The sequence below is a fragment of the Oncorhynchus gorbuscha genome, linkage group LG21 (assembly GCF_021184085.1).
Source record: "Oncorhynchus gorbuscha isolate QuinsamMale2020 ecotype Even-year linkage group LG21, OgorEven_v1.0, whole genome shotgun sequence".
Classification (NCBI taxonomy): domain Eukaryota; kingdom Metazoa; phylum Chordata; class Actinopteri; order Salmoniformes; family Salmonidae; genus Oncorhynchus; species Oncorhynchus gorbuscha.
The window spans coordinates 56084224-56104325 of record NC_060193.1 but is presented as its reverse complement, the minus strand read 5'-3'; the positions used below and the strand labels follow the sequence as shown (position 1 = coordinate 56104325).

General features: G+C 46.2%; 1 protein-coding gene across 2 annotated transcripts; it reads left to right on the top strand.

Moving 5' to 3' along the window:
- Nucleotides 1-194: 194 nt before the first annotated feature.
- On the top strand, nucleotides 195-17720 carry LOC124008168 (importin subunit alpha-4-like). 2 transcript variants are annotated; one of them, XM_046319238.1, is made up of 16 exons: nucleotides 195-503; nucleotides 2880-2924; nucleotides 4651-4740; nucleotides 4877-4906; nucleotides 5004-5152; nucleotides 10648-10733; nucleotides 11013-11099; nucleotides 11180-11349; nucleotides 12308-12352; nucleotides 12450-12581; nucleotides 14158-14286; nucleotides 14514-14618; nucleotides 14738-14809; nucleotides 14958-15120; nucleotides 15269-15363; nucleotides 15670-17720. In XM_046319238.1, exons 1-16 carry the CDS (start codon nucleotides 435-437, stop codon nucleotides 15766-15768), a joined length of 1566 nt encoding a protein of 521 aa, XP_046175194.1. In that variant the 5' UTR covers nucleotides 195-434; the 3' UTR covers nucleotides 15769-17720. The 2 variants fall into 2 exon arrangements, with proteins under 2 accessions (XP_046175194.1, XP_046175192.1); XM_046319236.1 differs by having other exon boundaries at nucleotides 196-503; nucleotides 11007-11099.
- The last annotated feature ends 2382 nt before the right edge of the window (nucleotides 17721-20102 follow it).

The following is a 20102-nucleotide window of genomic DNA, read 5'->3' as shown; positions in this document are numbered from 1 at the left end:
CATTGATCTTCAGTGATTCTTCATAATGATGTCCTCCCTTTCGGCTCAAATCCAACCTATCTGTCAACAACGGCAAGCAATCCGTGTAAAGTAGCCACCCATAGCATAGTTGATTAGCGAGTCGTTTGGTAATAATGTACAGTATCTTCATTTGGAGACAAAAAAACGATATATTGCAGCAATTTCAGGGTATCAACTAGTTACATTGCGCAGCAATGTTGCAAGGAAGTGGGTTCACCAGGGGATGCACACATACTAGCCATAGGTCCTCCTCCCCCAATTGACAGGATTCCGTGGCTCCTCCCTGACGAGATTATCCCATCGCGGTGTATCACGTCTGGCCAGCCACCCTTCGGCAAAACAGCAGTACGTTTTCTCTTTTCCCTCCGGAGCTTCAAGTGCAGGATAGCCAAACATCCCGAACACAGACAGCCATGGCAGAAAACGCCGATTTGGATAACCACCGAATTAAGAGCTTCAAAAACAAGGGACGCGATGTCGAGGTGAGAATCTAGCTAGGCTAACGTTAGCTGGCTGGCTAACTAGCCGTTAGCAACGAGTGCTTGCGAACACTCGGGGTTACCTAGTTCTCAATTCGGTTTGGTTGCTGCAGTATTCATTGTTCGTCCGTGTTGAAGTTATCTTTTTCTATAATGTGTCGCCGATTATGATATCATCCACATTCACTAACTAACTAAAGTGTATCATGCGGAGCGGGCGCGGCTTTCGCAAGGCCTGCTAGCTAGCCAGGAAAGTTGCTAACTCTGTGCTTGCTAGCAGCTAGCTAGGTTGTGAGGAACATATTTTTGGAAATGAACTATTCTGGCATAAACTAAATTAAAGTAATAGTTATAATTGGTAAAAGGCACCAGACAAATAACTATCTTTATGTCGGTCATGGGCATGACATTTGATATTTCGAGTTGGCAAGTCAGTCACTGTAACTTAACTGAGCTAGATACGCTTACCAGCTAACCAAACCAGCTAATTATAGCTAGTTGTATGTGTCAAAATGGGCGGATGATGCACATTAACTGTTACAAAACCACTAGCACAACTCAACTTCTACGGCTGCAACAGTTGAGATTCGGCGTTATTAATCAGTTTATAATAATATACCCAGCTAACTAACTCATACGTGAATGAACAGCTTGCAATTCAATGTCCCAGTGACCGCAGGGTGGGTGTTTAACAAACAGTGAGTTAGAGCAGTTGCACCATAAACACCATAGCACATCTGGAACTAAAGCTAATGATGCTACTGTCACCATGCTGATTCAATACCCCCCCAGAGTGGCGCAGCGGTCTAAGGCACTGTCTCTCAGTGCTAGAGGCGTCACGACAGACCTTGGTTCGATTCCAGGCTGTATCACAACCTGCCGTGTTTGGAGACTCATAGGTCGGTGCACGATTGTCGGGGTAGGCAGTCTTTTGTAAATAAGAATTTGTTCTTAACTGACTTGCCTATTTAAATAAAGGTAAAATTAAAACCCAGTACTCGATGATTAGGGCCACACATTTAATTCAAAGGGACATGCCATTTACCTTGTATCTGTATTGATCACACATCCTTAACATAAATATTCCACTTTTGGGACGACATAACATGTTGACTATCCCATATTCTTATGTATTAGAAACACAGTAATCTCGGATGGGGTCATGATGGATTACTGTCCATCTGGTATGTGCTATATTGAGCGAAGAGGAAACAGAAGTGTGGCATGGTTGTTTTGGGGCCAAGTGCCAGTGTGACTTGCACATGTCTGACGACCCACCAGCCCTGCTGATAAGCTTGCAGCAGCTAAGCCAAGAATACGAAATGGATCACTTGTTGTCAGAGATGAAAGCCTTGTCCAGATACAGCCCTTATCCTTTAGGCACAGTAACCTATCAGATCTATAGAAGTGCCCCAGGGCAACACACTCACCCTGCTCCTATAGTGCTGAATTCTACTGCATCAGAGGACACGCACAGCATCTTCAGTGAGATTTAGGCTGTGTTTAGACTTCAATGAATGTTAAAAGATGTAGGCTACAGAAAATGTATCCCTTTCACAAGTTCTGACCTACACCACCACAGAGGGCCACAGTGACTGCTGTGTATGACGTTGATATAATACAATAATAATCCCAACATATAACAGGATACTCCACAATCAACATTGGCTATGCAGAATAAGTAGTATTCAAATGTAAAGAAAGGTTGAAGACCTCTGGTGTGTTCTCCAGGAGCTGAGGCAGTCTTCCCTCTCACAGGAAGTTGCCCTCTTGTCCCAGCATGGAATGAGTGTCCCAGAGAAATGCTTGGAATTCCATAGATTTGATCGATCGTTGTTGAGTTTCAGAGGTCTCTGACTTCCTCCTCCCAGCTGGCCAGCTGACCCACTCTCAGGCTTTCTCTCATGGCTGATTCACTATCCTCCCTAAACACAGTTCCCACAAAAGGCAGTGTTGACAAAACATTGTGTTCCGTCTTCAATAGATGGAGTGTTTCAAACACATACAGAACCACATCTGTTTTTACTGCAACCTTGAGTTAGGGTGTCAGATCAGGGGCAGGGTTTTGCCAGCAGCAGCGGGTCACACCGTTGATTTGGTGGATAAATGTAAACAGAATCATTGCTTGCATGAGGGAGGTTACACAGCATTAGTAATATGAACCAGGATGTCCCGACTGGCAATCAAGTTAACATGATCCTCTGCCGCCAGTTGCCAACATGCAGCAGTACACTTGTAATCTAAAGCCCAGTCTGTAAACAAAATGGAGCCAGTTCCAATTGACTAACATTGCATGGGGTTTGTTTGAGTGTATGGGCTGTCTTTTTAATGCTCCAGTAGTTAGGCTCATCTCTGACTGTGCTCCTCTCTCTCTTACAGACTATGCGAAGACATCGCAATGAAGTGACAGTGGAGCTGAGAAAGGTGAGCCTCAGCATCTCTATTGACTGTTTATACTTCAGTTGCATCCAGTGGACTAACCCATTAGCCTACTTCTGCTCCTCCCCACACTGAAATTAGAAAGGCTAAATCTCCACACTATCCTCTTGAGTTTCACCCTTCACCTCCCACCCTACCACACCACTCTGGTCTCTGTTTGTGTCCTGGCCCACTCCACAGATGCCATTCCAGCTCTGCTGTGTCTGTCATGTACCTCTTATTTTGGTATGCGTGGCACAACTGTACATATAATTGATACATACTAGCCCTTATTTCAGCCTGTTAAGCCTCTCTGGGACTTAGGTGGAAGCAGGGTTATAGAATTAATTCACCTTTATTTTGACAGGAAATGTTGCAGTCTCTGTTTATCCAATTGGCTGAGACAGAGCAGCCTGGTACACCCCCTGCCCCTTATGGGCTGTTCTATCTGTGGAGTCATTTAGTTTGTAAATAGGTGTGTGTGAGGACCCCCCCCCCCCTCCTCTTATGCTCAGGTTGTTGTTGAAGAGTCAGGATGCCTTGGCTGTATAGGTCATCCCTCTCTCGCTCTCCCACCCTGTCAGAGAGGCCAGACTGGTCTTACCCCTCAGCCTTGGGGAGGGTTTCCCTCTCCTGGCCTGCGGAAGCACAGAGCTCTGGCCAGGGGCCATTAAGTAGGTTCGTCAGACACACAGGCTTGTCTTGGACGTATTACTCTATAGCAGCTTCTCTGGGTAGAACCATGACCATTTCCTCTGGATGTATGACTCTATAGCAGCTGCTCTGGGTAGAACCATGACCATTCCTCTGGATGTATAACTCTATAGCAGCTGCTCTGGTTAGAACCATGACCATTCCTCTGGATGTATGACTCTATAGCAGCTGCTCTGGGTAGAACCATGACCATTCCTCTGGATGTATGACTCTATAGCAGCTGCTCTGGGTAGAACCATGACCATTCCTCTGGATGTATAACTCTATAGCAGCTTCTCTGGGTAGAACCATGACTATTAGAGGGGATGGTGCCAAACTGAACTTCGTTCATTACGATAAGAAGCCTATATTAGAGAAAAGAGAAGTTTGAAATCAAATACATTTTCTAAAATGGGTGATTTGAGAAAATGTACAAGCATCATACTAGTAGTTTAAAGGATCATTTTAAACTGCACTGCACATCAATGTTCCAAACTTATCATGATTGCATCAATTCAGACAATTTAGCGCGGTATGGATTTTTGTCCATATTGCCCAGCTCTACTCTGAGCCCTTGGTCTTTGCACTAAGGCCCCAACATGTCCTCCGAATGCGGCTTGCAGAAGTGTTTCAGGAAGTCTGAGCTGACCAGCAGTTTTGTAGAAACATTTCCAGTAGGCCTGTATGATTTGACAACAAGTGTGAGAGAACTTCAGTTTTTTTCTGCTAAAAAGCCATGTCCTACCCTTACAGAAGAGCAAACCACTAATGTAGGATGAGTGACACAGCAGTTCTCTCACATAGCAGTATGTGTGCTGCAGAAGAGAACCGTCTGTGCAGAGATGGATGCATTCCTCCCTCGTGCTATCTGCCACTAACATCACTGGGAGGTTATGGGAGCAGTCTTAGCCTGTAGGAGTCAAGCAGGGAATCTATTCCCTCGCTGTGTGGGTGAATGTTCCCAATAGCATTCACTCCTATATTCCTTCTAGGATTCTCAACACTTAAAAAAAATATATATATATTTTTTTTCCCCCAGAACAAACGAGATGAGCACCTTCTGAAGAAGAGGAACGTTCCACAGGAGGAGAGCCTGGAAGACTCAGACATAGACTCTGACTTTAAAGGGGTGAGTCAATCCTCATTCTCTCTCACACTACGACTTCAAGTTCAGGAATGACAGGGATATGTTTCCTAGCTCTAACCTTGCACCATGTAAACGCGTAGCTACAGCAAATCTCACGACTCTAGTTTTTGTTTTGCAGCAAAATGTAACACTGGAAGCCATCTTACAGGTAAGCCTGCATTCTGTCAGTGTTGTGGAGACCCATCCCGTACATACACCTTGAGCTGTTGGAGCTAACCTCGTGTTCTCGCTCTCCTTCCTGTCAGAATGCTGTCAGTGACAACGGACTCATCCAGCTCAGTGCCGTGCAGGCAGCCAGAAAACTCCTGTCCAGTGACAGAAACCCCCCCATCGACGACTTGATTAAATCCGGCATCCTGCCCATCCTGGTCAAATGCCTAGAGAGGGACGACAAGTAAGTCTGCTTCATGTGGGGGAGGAATAGACTGTATGGGTCATGGGGCACATTTGCCATGGAAGAGTAATTAAAAGATGGGGCGGTAAATTGCCCCTGTGTTAATTCTGTGTGATGCCCCCATTCAAAAGTTGGAGAAGTGAGAAAGGAGAGAAGGCTGAAAACCGGAGCGTGAATGAGTGGGTAGACTAGCCCCATATGTGTCAGACTGCTCACTCTCCATTCTCTCTCTCCATTGTCTCTCTCTACATTCTCTGTCATGCTCTGGGGCTACTGGTGTGCCCTCCCACTCCTCCGCATGGCTGGGCTGATGTGAACACTGTAGCAGGCTGCAGACACAGACGGATAGGAGAGAAAGTGTGTGTTCTGCTCTGCTGCACTAGTGCTGCCCCACAGCTGACAGCTCTGTCTCTTCAGTGATGGGGGTGGGGAGCGATTAGGGGGGACTCCCCTGGACATGGACTGGTGGGTGGGATGAGATGGGGGGGCAGGGCTTAATGTGCAGGGTGGGGTGTCACGCTTGGACAGGCACAGGGCTGCTGGAGACATGGGGGGATGTATGTGTTGTGTAAAAAGGGGAGGTTGGGTGATGGAAGCAGGAGCTTTGAGGCAACTATAGATAGATATATATATATATATATACACACACACACGACCGTTCAGAAGTTTGGGGTCACTTAGAAATATACTTGTTTTGAAAGAAAAGCTAATTTTTTTGTCCATTAAAATGTCATCAAATTGATCAGAAATGTAGTGTAGACATTGTTAATGTTGTAAATGACTATTGTAGCTGGAAATGGCAGATGTTTAATGTAATATTTACATGGGCGTACAGAGGCCTATTATCAGCAACCATCACTCCTGTGTTCCAATTGCACGTTGTGTTAGCTAAACTTGGATTATCACTTTAAAATTCTAATTGATCATTAAAAAACCCTTTTGCAATTGTTAGCACAGCTGAAAACTGTTGTTTTGATTAAAGAAGCAATACAACTGTCCTTCTTTAGACTAGGTGAGTATCTGGAGCATCAGCATTTGTGTGTTTGATAAAGAGGAGTGGGAGGCCCCGGGTCACAACCGAGCAAGAGGAAAAGTACGTTCGTGTCTAGTTTGAGAAACAGACGCCTCACAAGTCCTCAACTGGCAGCTTCATTAAATAGTGCCCACAAAACACCAGTCTCAACATCAACAGTGAAGAGGCGACTCCGGGATGCTGGCCTTCTAGGCAGAGTTTCAAAGAAAAAGCCATATCTCAGACTGGCCAATAAAAATTAAATATTAAGATGGGCAAAAGAACACAGACATTGGACAGAGGACCTCTGCCTAGAAGGCCAGCATCCCGGAGTCGCCTCTTCACTGTTGACGTTGAGACTGGTGTTTTACATTTACATTACATTTAAGTCATTTAGCAGACGCTCTTATCCAGAGCGACTTACAAATTGGTGCATTCACCTTATGACATCCAGTGGAACAGTCACTTTACAATAGTGCATCTAAATCTTAAAGGGGGGGGATACTTATCCTATCCTAGGTATTCCTTAAAGAGGTGGGGTTTCAGGTGTCTCCGGAAGGTGGTGATTGACTCCGCTGTCCTGGCGTTGTGAGGGAGTTTGTTCCACCATTGGGGGGCCAGAGCAGCGAACAGCTTTGACTGGGCTGAGCGGGAGCTGTACTTCCTCAGTGGTAGGGAGGCGAGCAGGCCAGAGGTGGATGAACGCAGTGCCCTTGTTTGGGTGTAGGGCCTGATCAGAGCCTGGAGGTACTGACGTGCCGTTCCCCTCACAGCTCCGTAGGCAAGCACCATGGTCTTGTAGCGGATGCGAGCTTCAACTGGAAGCCAGTGGAGAGAACGGAGGAGCGGGGTGACGTGAGAGAACTTGGGAAGGTTGAACACCAGACGGGCTGCGGCGTTCTGGATGAGTTGAAGGGGTTTAATGGCACAGGCAGGGAGCCCAGCCAACAGCGAGTTGCAGTAATCCAGACGGGAGATGACAAGTGCCTGGATTAGGACCTGCGCCGCTTCCTGTGTGAGGCAGGGTCGTACTCTGCGGATGTTGTAGAGCATGAACCTACAGGAACGGGCCACCGCCTTGATGTTGGTTGAGAACGACAGGGTGTTGTCCAGGATCACACAAAGGTTCTTAGCGCTCTGGGAGGAGGACACAATGGAGTTGTCAACCGTGATGGCGAGATCATGGAACGGGCAGTCCTTCCCCGGGAGGAAGAGCAGCTCCGTCTTGCCGAGGTTCAGCTTGAGGTGGTGATCCGTCATCCACACTGATATGTCTGCCAGACATGCAGAGATGCGATTCGCCACCTGGTCGTCAGAAGGGGGAAAGGAGAAGATTAGTTGTGTGTCGTCTGCATAGCAATAATAGGAGAGACCATGTGAGGTTATGACAGAGCCAAGTGACTTGGTGTATAGCGAGAATAGGAGAGGGCCTAGCACAGAGCCCTGGGGGACACCAGTGTTGAGAGCGCGTGGTGAGGAGACAGATTCTCGCCACGCCACCTGGTAGGAGCGACCTGTCAGGTAGGATGCAATCCAAGCGTGGGCCGCGCCGGAGATGCCCAACTCGGAGAGGGTGGAGAGGAGGATCTGATGGTTCACAGTATCGAAGGCAGCCGATAGATCTAGAAGGATGAGAGCAGAGGAGAGAGAGTTAGCTTTAGCAGTGCGGAGCGCCTCCGTGATACAGAGGAGAGCAGTCTCAGTTGAATGACTAGTCTTGAAACCTGACTGATTTGGATTAAGAAGGTCATTCAGAGAGAGATAGCGGGAGAGCTGGCCAAGGACGGCACGTTCAAGAGTTTTGGAGAGAAAAGAAAGAAGGGATACTGGTCTGTAATTGTTGACATCGGAGGGATCGAGTGTAGGTTTTTTCAGAAGGGGTGCAACTCTCGCTCTCTTGAAGACGGAAGGGACGTAGCCAGCGGTCAGTGATGATGAGTTGATGAGCGAGGTGAGGTAAGGGAGAAGGTCTCCGGAAATGGTCTGGAGAAGAGGGGAGGGGATAGGGTCAAGCGGGCAGGTTGTTGGGCGGCCGGCCGTCACAAGACGCGAGATTTCATCTGGAGAGAGGGGAGAAAGAGGTCAGAGCACAGGGTAGGGCAGTGTGAGCAGAACCAGCGGTGTCGTTTGACTTAGCAAACGAGGATCGGATGTTGTCGACCTTCTTTTCAAAATGGTTGACGAAGTCGTCTGCAGAGAGGGAGGAGGGGGGGAGGAGGATTCAGGAGGGAGGAGAAGGTGGCAAAGAGCTTCCTAGGGTTAGAGGCAGATGCTTGGAATTTAGCGTGGTAGAAAGTGGCTTTAGCAGCAGAGACGGAGGAGGAAAATGTAGAGAGGAGGGAGTGAAAGGATGCCAGGTCCGCAGGGAGGCGAGTTTTCCTCCATTTCCGCTCGGCTGCCCGGAGGCCTGTTCTGTGAGCTCGCAATGAGTCATCGAGCCACGGAGCGGGAGGGGAGGACCGAGCCAGCCTGGAGGATAGGGGACATAGAGAGTCAAAGGATGCAGAGAGGGAGGAGAGGAGGGTTGAGGAGGCAGAATCAGGAGATAGGTTGGAGAAGGTTTGAGCGGAGGGAAGAGATGATAGGATGGAAGAGGAGAGAGTAGCGGGGGAGAGAGAGCGAAGGTTGGGACGGCGCGATACCATCCGAGTAGGGGCAGTGTGGGAGGTGTTGGATGAGAGCGAGAGGGAAAAGGATACAAGGTAGTGGTCGGAGACTTGGAGGGGAGTTGCAATGAGGTTAGTGGAAGAACAGCATCTAGTAAAGATGAGGTCGAGCGTATTGCCTGCCTTGTGAGTAGGGGGGGAAGGTGAGAGGGTGAGGTCAAAAGAGGAGAGGAGTGGAAAGGAGGCAGTGAGGAATGAGTCAAAGGTAGACGTGGGGAGGTTAAAGTCGCCCAGAACTGTGAGAGGTGAGCCGTCCTCAGGAAAGGAGCTTATCAAGGCATCAAGCTCATTGATGAACTCTCAGAGGGAACCTGGAGGGCGATAAATGATAAGGATGTTAAGCTTGAAAGGGCTGGTAACTGTGACAGCATGGAATTCAAAGGAGGCGATAGACAGATGGGTAAGGGGAGAAAGAGAGAATGACCACTTGGGAGAGATGAGGATCCCGGTGCCACCACCCCGCTGACCAGAAGCTCTCTGGGTGTGCGAGAACACGTGGGCGGACGAAGAGAGAGCAGTAGGAGTAGCAGTGTTGTCTGTGGTGATCCATGTTTCCGTTAGTGCCAAGAAGTCGAGGGACTGGAGGGAGGCATAGGCTGAGATGAACTCTGCTTTGTTGACCGCAGATCGGCAGTTCCAGAGGCTACCGGAGACCTGGAACTCCACGTGGGTCGTGCGCGCTGGGACCACCAGATTAGGGTGGCCGCGGCCACGCGGTGTGGAGCGTTTGTATGGTCTGTGCAGAGAGGAGAGAACAGGGATAAACAGACACATAGTTGACAGGCTACAGAAGAGGCTACGCTAATGCAAAGGAGATTGGAATGACAAGTGGACTACACGTCTCGAATGTTCAGAAAGTTAAGCTACGTAGCAAGAATCTTATTGACTAAAATGATTAAAATGATACAGTACTGCTGAAGTAGGCTAGCTGGCAGTGGGTGCGTTGTTGACACTACACTAATCAAGTCGTTCCGTTGAGTGTAATAGTTTCTACAGTGCTGCTGTTCGGGGGCTAGCTGGCTAGCTAGTAGTGTTGTTTACGTTACGTTGCGTTAAAAGAACGACAATAGCTGGCTAGCTAACCTAGAGGTACAATTTAATGAAGCTGCCAGTTGAGGACTTGTGGGGGTGTCTTTCTCAAACTAGACACGAATGTACTTGTCCTCTTGCTCAGTTCTGCACCGGGGCCTCCCACTCCTTGCACTAACACAACGTGCCATTGGAACACAGGAGTGATGGTTGCTGACAATGGGCCTCTGTACATCAATGTATATATTTAATTAAAAATCTGCCTTCTCCAGCTACAATAGTCATTTACAACATTAATAAGGTCTACACTGCATTTCAGATCAATTTGATGTTATTTTAATGGACAAAAATGTGCTTTTGTTTCAAAAACAAGGGAATTTCTAAGTGACCCTAAACTTTTGTGTGTGTGTGTGTATATTTACAGTGCCTTGCGAAAGTATTCGTCCCCCTTGAACTTTGCGACCTTTTGCCACATTTCAGGCTTCAAACATAAACATATAAAACTGTATTTTTTTTGTGAAGAATCAACAAGTGGGACACAATCATGAAGTGGAACGACATTTATTGGATATTTCAAACTTTTTTAACAAATCGAAAACTGAAAAATTGGACCATATATATATATATATTAGACAGGGGTGGGGGTTAGTGGTGATGCAGGTTGATATGGATTGTTGATCAGTAGCCATGTGCTGTGATGGGCTTATTGGTTGTGTTTTGTTGTCTGGGGACAGCTTCTGTTTGTCTCTTCATATAGCCAGCCTCATTTACTCTCTCCTCTTCCCCAGTCCCTCTCTCCAGTTTGAGGCTGCCTGGGCGTTGACCAACATAGCATCAGGGACGTCACAACAGACTCAAGCTGTGGTCAAATCTAGTAAGTAGTTTCTAGTTCTTCTGTGGCCCAGTTTCAAACTGACCCATCAGGCATACATAATGGACCGGTCTATTTGAGGCAATCTATCCATCTGGTTCCTGGTATAGATACACCTGTTCTCAACTGTCTTCCCCATCTCTCTGTCTCTTGTCTGCCAGACCCTCACTCTAACTCTGTCTAACCTATGTCTCTTTCTCTACCTGTCTCTAACTGATGTCTCTGTCTGTTGTCTACAATGTTGTCTAACATATGAGTCTGCCTTTCTCTCTACATGTCCAGATGCTGTGCCTCTATTTCTGCGGCTGCTACAATCTCCTCACCAGAACGTATGTGAACAGGCTGTGTGGGCGCTAGGCAACATCATCGGTGAGTGATGGCTCACACACATGCATACACACACACACTGGCCGATGCCAGTCAATGACACCTGTGTTCTTCCCGTGCAGGCGATGGACCGCAGTGCAGGGATTACGTAATCTCCCTGGGCGTGGTCAAGCCCCTGCTGTCGTTTATTAACCCCTCCATCCCCATCACCTTCCTCCGCAACGTCACCTGGGTCATCGTCAACCTCTGCCGCAACAAGGACCCACCGCCCCCCATGGAGACCGTACAGGAGGTAAGACAGACATTCAATCTAACTGAATTTCGTTGATATCCAATTACGATCTTGTCTCATCGCTGCAACGGGCTCGGGAGAGGCGATGGTTGTGTCATGCGTCTTCCGAAATATGACCTGCCAAACCTCGCTTCTTAACACCCGTCCTCTTAACCCGGAAGCCAGCTGCACCAATGTGTTGGAGGAAACACCGTCCAGCTGACGACCGAAGTCAGCCTGCAGGCGCCCGGCCCGCCACGAGTCGCTTTAACGCGATGATCCAAGTAAAGCCCCCCCCGGCCAAACCCCCCCCTAACGCTGACGACACTGGGCCAATTGTGCGCCGCCCTAAGGGAGTCCTGGTCACGGCCGGTTGTGACACAGCCTGGAATTGAACCCGGGTCTGTAGTGATTTTACCTTTGATTTAACCAGGCAAGTCAGTTAAGAACATATTCTTATTTTCAATGACGGCCTGGGAACAGTGGGTTAACTGCCTGTTCAGGGGCAGAACGACAGATTTGTACCATGTCAGCTCGGGGGTTTGAACTCGCAACCTTCCGGTTACTAGTCCAACGCTCTAACCACTAGGCTACGCTGCCGCCCCAAGCACTGCGATGCTGCGCCACTCGGGAGGCCAATCTGACTGATTTATGATCTTCACATAGATGTTTGTGTCGTCAATATAAGCTGAACCCTTTGCCCAACAGCTCTGGCTGTGTTCCATGTGTTTGGCTCTGAGGACAATCAGACCATGGGGGGTTTGATTAGGGAAAGTGGTCTGGGACTTTGGGACTTTGGGTGCTGCCTAGCATTCTGCTTCCCTGTTCCCAACCATCTAGCCTGGTCCTGGAGGTCTGCAGTGTCTGCCTGCTGAAACAGAAAACACCCTGGGTCCTGTCTGTTGATCTGCTCAATAGTAGCTTCATTGTAGGCCTCCAATCATTATGCCTGACTCTCTCTCCTCTCCTCCTCTTCCAGATTCTACCTGCTCTCTGTGTATTGATATACCACACTGATATAAATGTAAGTATCACCCTACTATCACAACAGCAAAGCTAGTTGCTTTGCCATTCCCTATGGAAATTCCCTGGTTCTAACTCTGTCCTCTCTCTGTGGTCAGATCCTAGTGGATACAGTGTGGGCCTTGTCCTATCTCACAGATGGAGGGAACGAACAGATCCAGATGGTCATCGACTCGGGGGTTGTTCCCTTCCTCGTCCCCCTGCTCAGCCACCAAGAGGTCAAAGTTCAGGTATGTTTGCTTCCTTTCCCCTGATTGGAAGTAGGATTAGGGCTGTTACTGTGACCGTATTATGGCCACATCAATGGTCATGAGTCATGTCCACAGTCAAATGCCAAGTGACCGTTTAGTCAGGGTAACTAGGCTTCTATAGCTTTGATGCTGCTGCTGATGGTCATTAGTAGCCTACCAAACTTGCTAACTGCCTGGCACTCAGCACTCTATTGTCCCTCTAATCACTCTGAAATCAATGCAAATGTATTTGAAAATCTAATCAAACACTTCATGAGCGCTCATGTTGCGCAAAATTTTAATAGGCTATTATTAAAAAGAGGAGGATCCCATCAGCTTTCTATTGGCTAGGCCTACTATTTTTAATTTTTAAACTTTCCTAATATTAAGCACATTGCTTATATTTACAACAGGAGTATAGCCTACTGGCTGGTATGAAAATAAACCACAGCGTCCTCCATTCACTATATAAGTGCATAGATCGCATTATTTTTTTCCCTCCCTACACCTGTTCCGAGACAGCATTAAATCAAGAATAGTCTGATGGGTGACAATAGCCTATCAGTTGTGAGTGATATATGAGCGACACGCATGTGTCTTCACTTGTAGCCTACTTCTTAGCTGAGACGCCTGCGAGAAGGACCTGATCACGTGACCTGCATCGGCTTATTAATAAGAATTGAAATATGAGAGAACCACGTAAGAGATGCTTTGGAGCACGGCAGCCGGGAGAAAGGAATTATAATTATTATATTTAGCCCAACGGCCACTTTAGTGGCAAAAGGCATAGATTTTTTTTAGGGGATTAAGGGGATGCCGCTGGGAAATTTGAGGCATGTTGAGAATATTATCAAGTGCTTGTGAATGAGAGAATGATGGTGTGCAGCCTGCACCAGAAACAGTGCTCATGCCATTCATGAGTCTTTATTCAAATCATCATTAGTCGCATCATGCAGCCTGAATGAAAACATTCCCAATGTTGGTGTATCAACTAAAGTTGCATAAATAACTCAATTAAACATATAGGAGTACCTGTTTTAACTGTTCAACACAGAATAGTCGCATTTGCAAACTTCTTAAATTGTTTGGAGAAAATATCCTTTATTTAATTTTGCTATGTTCAGTTGTATTCTTCATACTATAAAATAATGCCATGGAATTCTAAGTAAATCTTGTCTGCTAAACTAGTGTAGCCCACAGCCATATGGCATAGCCAGGTCAGGACCTATCATAAGGAAACTCGGTATGCTATTCTGTTCTTCTGAAATAGACTACATTTTCTTTAGAGCTGTCTAAAATAAATAGTGGATTTATTGTGAGGGTGTAGGCTATATTACATGGATTTATTAGATGTTCCTACGGTCTGCATCAGTGACTTGTAGGCTGTGTGGAAGCCAGGAGATGCTAAACGTGTTTATGTTAACTGTCAATTACCGTGTGAATGACAGTTTATTTGCTTGACAATCACCGGCTGACAAGATTTCATGAGTCACATCCCTAAGTAGGGTTAAGTCGCCCCTACTCTGATCTGACTTCCTGTGACGTCATTAACCATGCATTATGTCATATCCTGTAGACTGCAGCTCTGAGGGCAGTGGGGAACATTGTGACGGGGACAGACGAGCAGACGCAGGTGGTGCTCAACTGTGACGTCCTCTCGCACTTCCCCAACCTGCTCACACACCCCAAGGAGAAGATCAACAAGGTAACAGGCACACTTTTAGATGCTATTGGTGGCATATGTTTGTTTTGCTGTAACTAAGTCCTGTAGCGTTGAAATGGGATGGACCCCAGTGTCGTTTATTTCCAACAGTATCTATACCTCTGTGTAACGGTCTCAGTCGTACTCATGTGGTCCATGGTGTGCGTGTCTGTGGGTTTCTCTCAGCTGAATGGCTTCCTGTGTGTGTGTGTATCCCTCCCGCCCACTAGGAGGCCGTGTGGTTCCTGTCCAACATCACAGCAGGCAACCAGCAGCAGGTGCAGGCCGTCATCGACGCTGGCCTGCTGCCCATGATCATCCACCAGCTGGCTAAGGTGAGTCGCTGAGCCCTTATGTAGCCCTACGAAGCATTATGTAGCCCCTATATTCTTGTGGAGATCTGTATGGAACACTACCCTAACCACTGACAACCTCTCTCTGTGTTTGTCTGCAGGGAGACTTTGGCACACAGAAGGAGGCAGCCTGGGCAATCAGCAACTTGACAATAAGTGGAAGAAAAGATCAGGTATGTTCTACCAGGGCTGTTTACATCAATACCCAATCCATACAGCGTTGCATTTTGTATGGTCCTGATTGGCTGGTTAAGGTTACCCATCTGTAGGCAAAGCAAGGCCCTGATAGGCTGATCTGCTATGTTCTACCCGACCCCATAGGTAGAGTACCTGGTGCAGCAGAATGTGGTTCCTCCGTTCTGCAGCCTGCTGTCTGTGAAGGACTCCCAGGTGGTTCAAGTGGTCCTAGACGGCCTCAAGAACGTCCTCATCATGGCCGGGGACGAGGCCAGCACCATCGCTGAGATCATAGAGGAGTGTGGAGGTCAGTGTGTGGGTTAGAGGGGGGAGTGCTTGTGTGTCAGTTCACCATGTTGCCATTGTATGACAGTGTAGTGTTGCTATTGTGAAGCACACATTCTAGATTGATTCACTGCGATGGACTTTCATGTTAATTTCCCTCTGCCCATCAGGTCTAGAGAAGATCGAGAACCTTCAGCAGCATGAAAACGAGGATATCTACAAACTAGCCTTCGAGATCATCGACCAGTACTTCTCAGGAGACGATGTGAGTACCTCTGCTCTGACAGAAGCCCTACAGTTTGCACACCGTTAGAACCCAGCGCTGTCCTGACAGTGCTGTGCTGGGTGTAGGATGTGTGCTACAGAAACGCAGGGCCTTTTTCCTCCACTTCCTCTGTCAATGGGGTAAGACGGAGGAATCGGCTATAGGCCTTGCTACAAAATTCTATATAAAATCTAATGAAAAATTGACCTATGTTTTGTGTAGTGACAGTGAATCTAGTCTCCACTCTGTGTGTTTGTTCATCTATGGCACCACCCTGATCCATTTATTTTCCTTCTCTCTTTTTAGATTGACGAGGATCCCAGCTTGATCCCCGAAGCCACTCAGGGCGGAACATTCAACTTTGACCCCGCCACCAACCTGCAAGCAAAGGAGTTCAAGTTTTAAAGGCAAACGGCCACCTAGTAGGTCTAACTCTCTAGCTGCTCTGAACCCTCAAGTCACCTCCTTCCCAACATCAATCACTGACTCACTAACAACAGTTCAAGCACTGAAGGAAGGATCATTGTTATCCATCTCTTTTCAAGCATCTCACAGCGATGCTTATAAATGTTCCAGAAAGAGAAAACGCCTCGTCCGTCATTCCTGCAGTTGCCAAAAAGTTGCTATTATCCTCTTACTCAGACACGTTCACACATACACACTGAAGAGACTGAAGTCGTCTGTGTGCATGGACCAATGATCTTGTTCTACCAATCATCATATCAGCAAAGAAGAGGAATGGTCTCATTTAAAGGCGTGCTCTTCTCTGGAGTCTGGTCTCATGGTCTGGGATCAGAGCACGTTGGACACAGCGACTGAAGACACTCAACCTCCGAGTTAATTGACTCTTGAGGAGTACGGACAGCATCTAGGCTGTCCTTTGTTAAACATTCTAATTGATGACCTCATCAAAGGGCTGTTAATTATTCAGTCCTCATTGAACTACAGTTTTTTTTGGAACAGAACCCTGAGAATGAATGCTCTCAACCCTTCTCAGAGGGTAGAGAAGTGAGCAGTCGACATATTCCCAAGTGGACTGAACAGATTTCAACAACCACCCACCACTATAATATTTTTCCTTTTAGTTGTGAAATCATCATGAAAAACAATGGATTTACAGTACAAAAAATATATATTTAAAATTATGCAACAGGGAAATTCTGAAATTAATAACAAGGAAGACTTTGTAGCATTGATCTATGGATGGCTTGCTGATGGAAAGGTTTTTGGGTTGAAAGGAGGGGGAAGGGGAGTGGAGTTGAGTTGAGCTGGAACCAAACGCACCTCTCCTCAGAACCTCTAAACTGGGTTTTGGATCAGTCCCTCTTACCAGGTTCTAATGAGAAACCCCTCAACAACATAAGCCTTAAACCAGGCTTCAACTGGGCTTTTCCAAAAGACATCCATCTCCTCTTGCAGGGGAGACATATCGTCGGACATTGAATTTAATGACTCAAGAATTTGAGGAAATATTTTGGATAGATCTATTGGTAGAGGGACAGAGAAAGACGATGGAACACTGATTTCATCTGTGTAGATTCCACATCTGCAGTTTCTATTCAGTCTTATGCACACTTCAGTCACCCCTCCCTCTGCTTACTGTGTGTGGAAAGCAATGTTTGCTTCAATAAGTCAAAGCTATGGTTGCATTGCAATGGTCCATTGACCATACAGTTGTTCCATATTTTTCTCTTCTATATGCTACATCTAATTCTACAATTTAAGAGTATTTCCCCAACTGTCTGAAGTTTGGTCTGTACAAAGCAGCTGCATTTTGCCAGTCATCCATCAATCGGTTCACTTTGCGAAGCTGTAATGTTTTTACAGTTGAAAGATTAACAGGGAACTTTTGTTTTTAAACGTGATCGATGACTTGATTGAAAATTATCTTGTGAACTGGACTTTTGTCTTGATTTCCCTCCAGCATTTATTTGTGAAGGGACCGGAAAAAAAAAAAATTACATTTGGACTAATGTAGTTATGTTTTGGCTGCTAACTACTGAGAAGGAATGGGGATTATTTCAGGGGAGCGGCCCACGCCTTTTTGGACTAGCCATTCACAACCGATGAACAAAGTCTAGCTGGTGTACAGTCATTGATCTAGATTCTAGAGACATAGAATGAGAGCCACTTTAAAGAATGGAATTTTTGTCTTGTATCAGCAACTGATACAAGCTTATGCTTTTGGGCAAGATTTTTACTTGCTAACGAAACATGTACTAAAGACGAAAAAGCAACAGATAGCATTTTGGCCTCTGTCTTACTTTTTATACATTTTAGAATCCATATCTCTTTAAGGTGGCTCACAATGTTCCTTTCAACTCTTGTGCATATTAAAGAAAATGAGTTGAAATCCATTTAGCTGTTTGGTCTCTTGTTTTCTCACTAGGTTAACTGAGAATCATGGCAAATGCTCACTGTTTATTTGGATCCCCATTTAGTTTTTGCAGAAGCAGCAGCTACTCTTCCTGGGGTCTACAAAACCGATAGACAAGGGCAGTCGCAACAATGTACACTGCTTAAAAACAAAGGGAACACTAAAATAACACATCCTAGATCTGAATGAATGAAATATTCTTATTAAATACTTTTTTCTTTACATAGTTGAATGTGCTGACAAAATCACACAAATTATCAATGGAAATCAAATGTATCAACCCATGGAGGTCTGGATTTGGAGTCGCACTCAAAATTAAAGTGGAAAACTACACTACAGGCTGATCCAACTTTGATGTAATGTCCTTAAAACAAGTCAAAATGAGGCTCCGTAGTGTGTGGCCTCCACGTGCCTGTATGACCTCCCTACAACGCCTGGGCATGCTCCTGATGAGGTGGCGGATGTTCTCCTGAGGGATCTCCTCCCAGACCTGGACTAAAGCATCCGCCAACTCCTGGACAGTCTGTGGTGCAACGTGGCATTGGTGGATGGAGCGGGTCATGATGTCCCAGATGTGCTCAATTGGATTCAGGTCTGGGGAACGGGCGGGCCAGTCCATAGCATCAATGCCTTACTCTTGCAGGAACTGCTGACACACTCCAGCCACATAAGGTCTAGCATCGTCTTGCATTAGGAGGAACCCAGGGCCAACCGCACCAGCATATGGTCTCACAAGGGGTCTGACCGTTTGAGCAGACACATGCACATTTGTGGCCTGCTGGAGGTCATTTTGCAGGGCTCTGGCAGTGCTCCTCCTTGCACAAAGGCGGAGGTAGCGGTCCTGCTGCTGGGTGGTTGCCCTCCTACGGCCTCCTCCACGTCTCCTGATGTACTGGCCTATCTCCTGGTAGCGTCTCCATGCTCTGGACACTACGCTGACAGACACAGCAAACCTTCTTGCCACAGCTCGCATTGATGTGCCATCCTGGATGAGCTGCATTACCTGAGCCACTTGTGTGGGTTGTAGACTCCTTCTCATGCTACCACTAGAGTGAAAGCACCGCCAGCATTCAAAAGTGACCAAAACATCAACCAGGAACTGAGAAGTGGTCTGTGGTCACCACCTGCAGAACCACTCCTTTATTGGGGGTGTCTTGCTAATTGCCTAGAATTTCCACCTGTTGTCTATTCCATTTGCACAACAGCATGTGACATTTATTGTCAATCAGTGTTGATTCCTAAGTGGACAGTTTGATTTCACAGAAGTGTGATTGACTTGGAGTTACATTGTGTTGTTTAAGTGTTCCCTTTATTTTTTTGAGCAGTGTATAATGCCAGTGGTGGAAGAAGTACATAATTGTCATACTTGAGTAAAAGTAAAGATACCTTAATAGAAAATGACTCAAGTAAAGTGAAAGTCACCCAGTAAAATAATACTTGAGTAAAAGTATGGGTAAAAAGTATACATTTCAAATTCCTTTATAAACCAGACAGCACCATTTTCTTGTTTTTAAAATTTACAGATAGCCAGGTGAACACTCCAACACAGTTTAGAAATTAAGCATTTGTTTGGTGAGTCGGTCAGATCATAAGCATTCGAGGTGACTAGAGTTGTTCTCTTGATAAGTGTTGGAAATTGACAATTTTCTGTCCTGCTAAGCATTCAAAATGTAACTTGTACTTTTGGATGTTGGGATAAATGTATGGAGTAAAAACTACATTATTTTCTTTATGAATCTAGTGAAGTAAAAGTAGTCAATATGAATAGTGAAGTACAGATACCCAAAACTACTTAAGTACTTTACACCACTGTAAAATACGATATACAAACAGTATAAAGTTTGACTAGTCAAATATACTATGCTTTATTTATACTATTGTCAATCGTTGTCCAATCTGCTGTCCAAGGTCCTGATTTCGGACTTCCTCCTGGTTGATTCTACAATCGGCGTGGCAAGATGGTCGACTGACCGCTCTAACAATTTCTCAAAGGCGAAAGGCATGCGGCAGGCGAGATCAGATGGGAACATTCTAGCCAATGAGAGAGCAGATACCCGTAAGAACTGGCACAACCGATAGAAAAATCGTCGCAATGTCACGTGCAGGACATCAGTACACTCTTAGTAATTTAAGTATTATGAAACGTATATTTGATCAAATAATCCGCACCCATAAAAATAGCAATTAACTTGTATCTTCACTAGATTCGACACTCATTGCTGCGCCGCCCCCAATACAAAAACTCCTCACTTGGTCTGCTTAAACGATTATTTTTACGCAGACAGATTTTGGGCGGAGTCGAGACTCGCTTCGCCTCCGGTTTACCAACTTCAGCTCCCCCTTCATTTTCTCTCAGAAGTGT

Excerpts from the sequence above, each read along its gene's own strand:
- LOC124008168 (XM_046319236.1), top strand. The coding sequence starts at position 435 with ATGGCAGAAAACGCCGATTTGGATAACCACCGAATTAAGAGCTTCAAA. Across the intron at positions 2,925-4,650 it reads TGACAGTGGAGCTGAGAAAG|AACAAACGAGATGAGCACCT; the intron begins GTGAGCCTCAGC and ends TTTTTCCCCCAG. Across the intron at positions 5,153-10,647 it reads TGCCTAGAGAGGGACGACAA|TCCCTCTCTCCAGTTTGAGG; the intron begins GTAAGTCTGCTT and ends CCTCTTCCCCAG.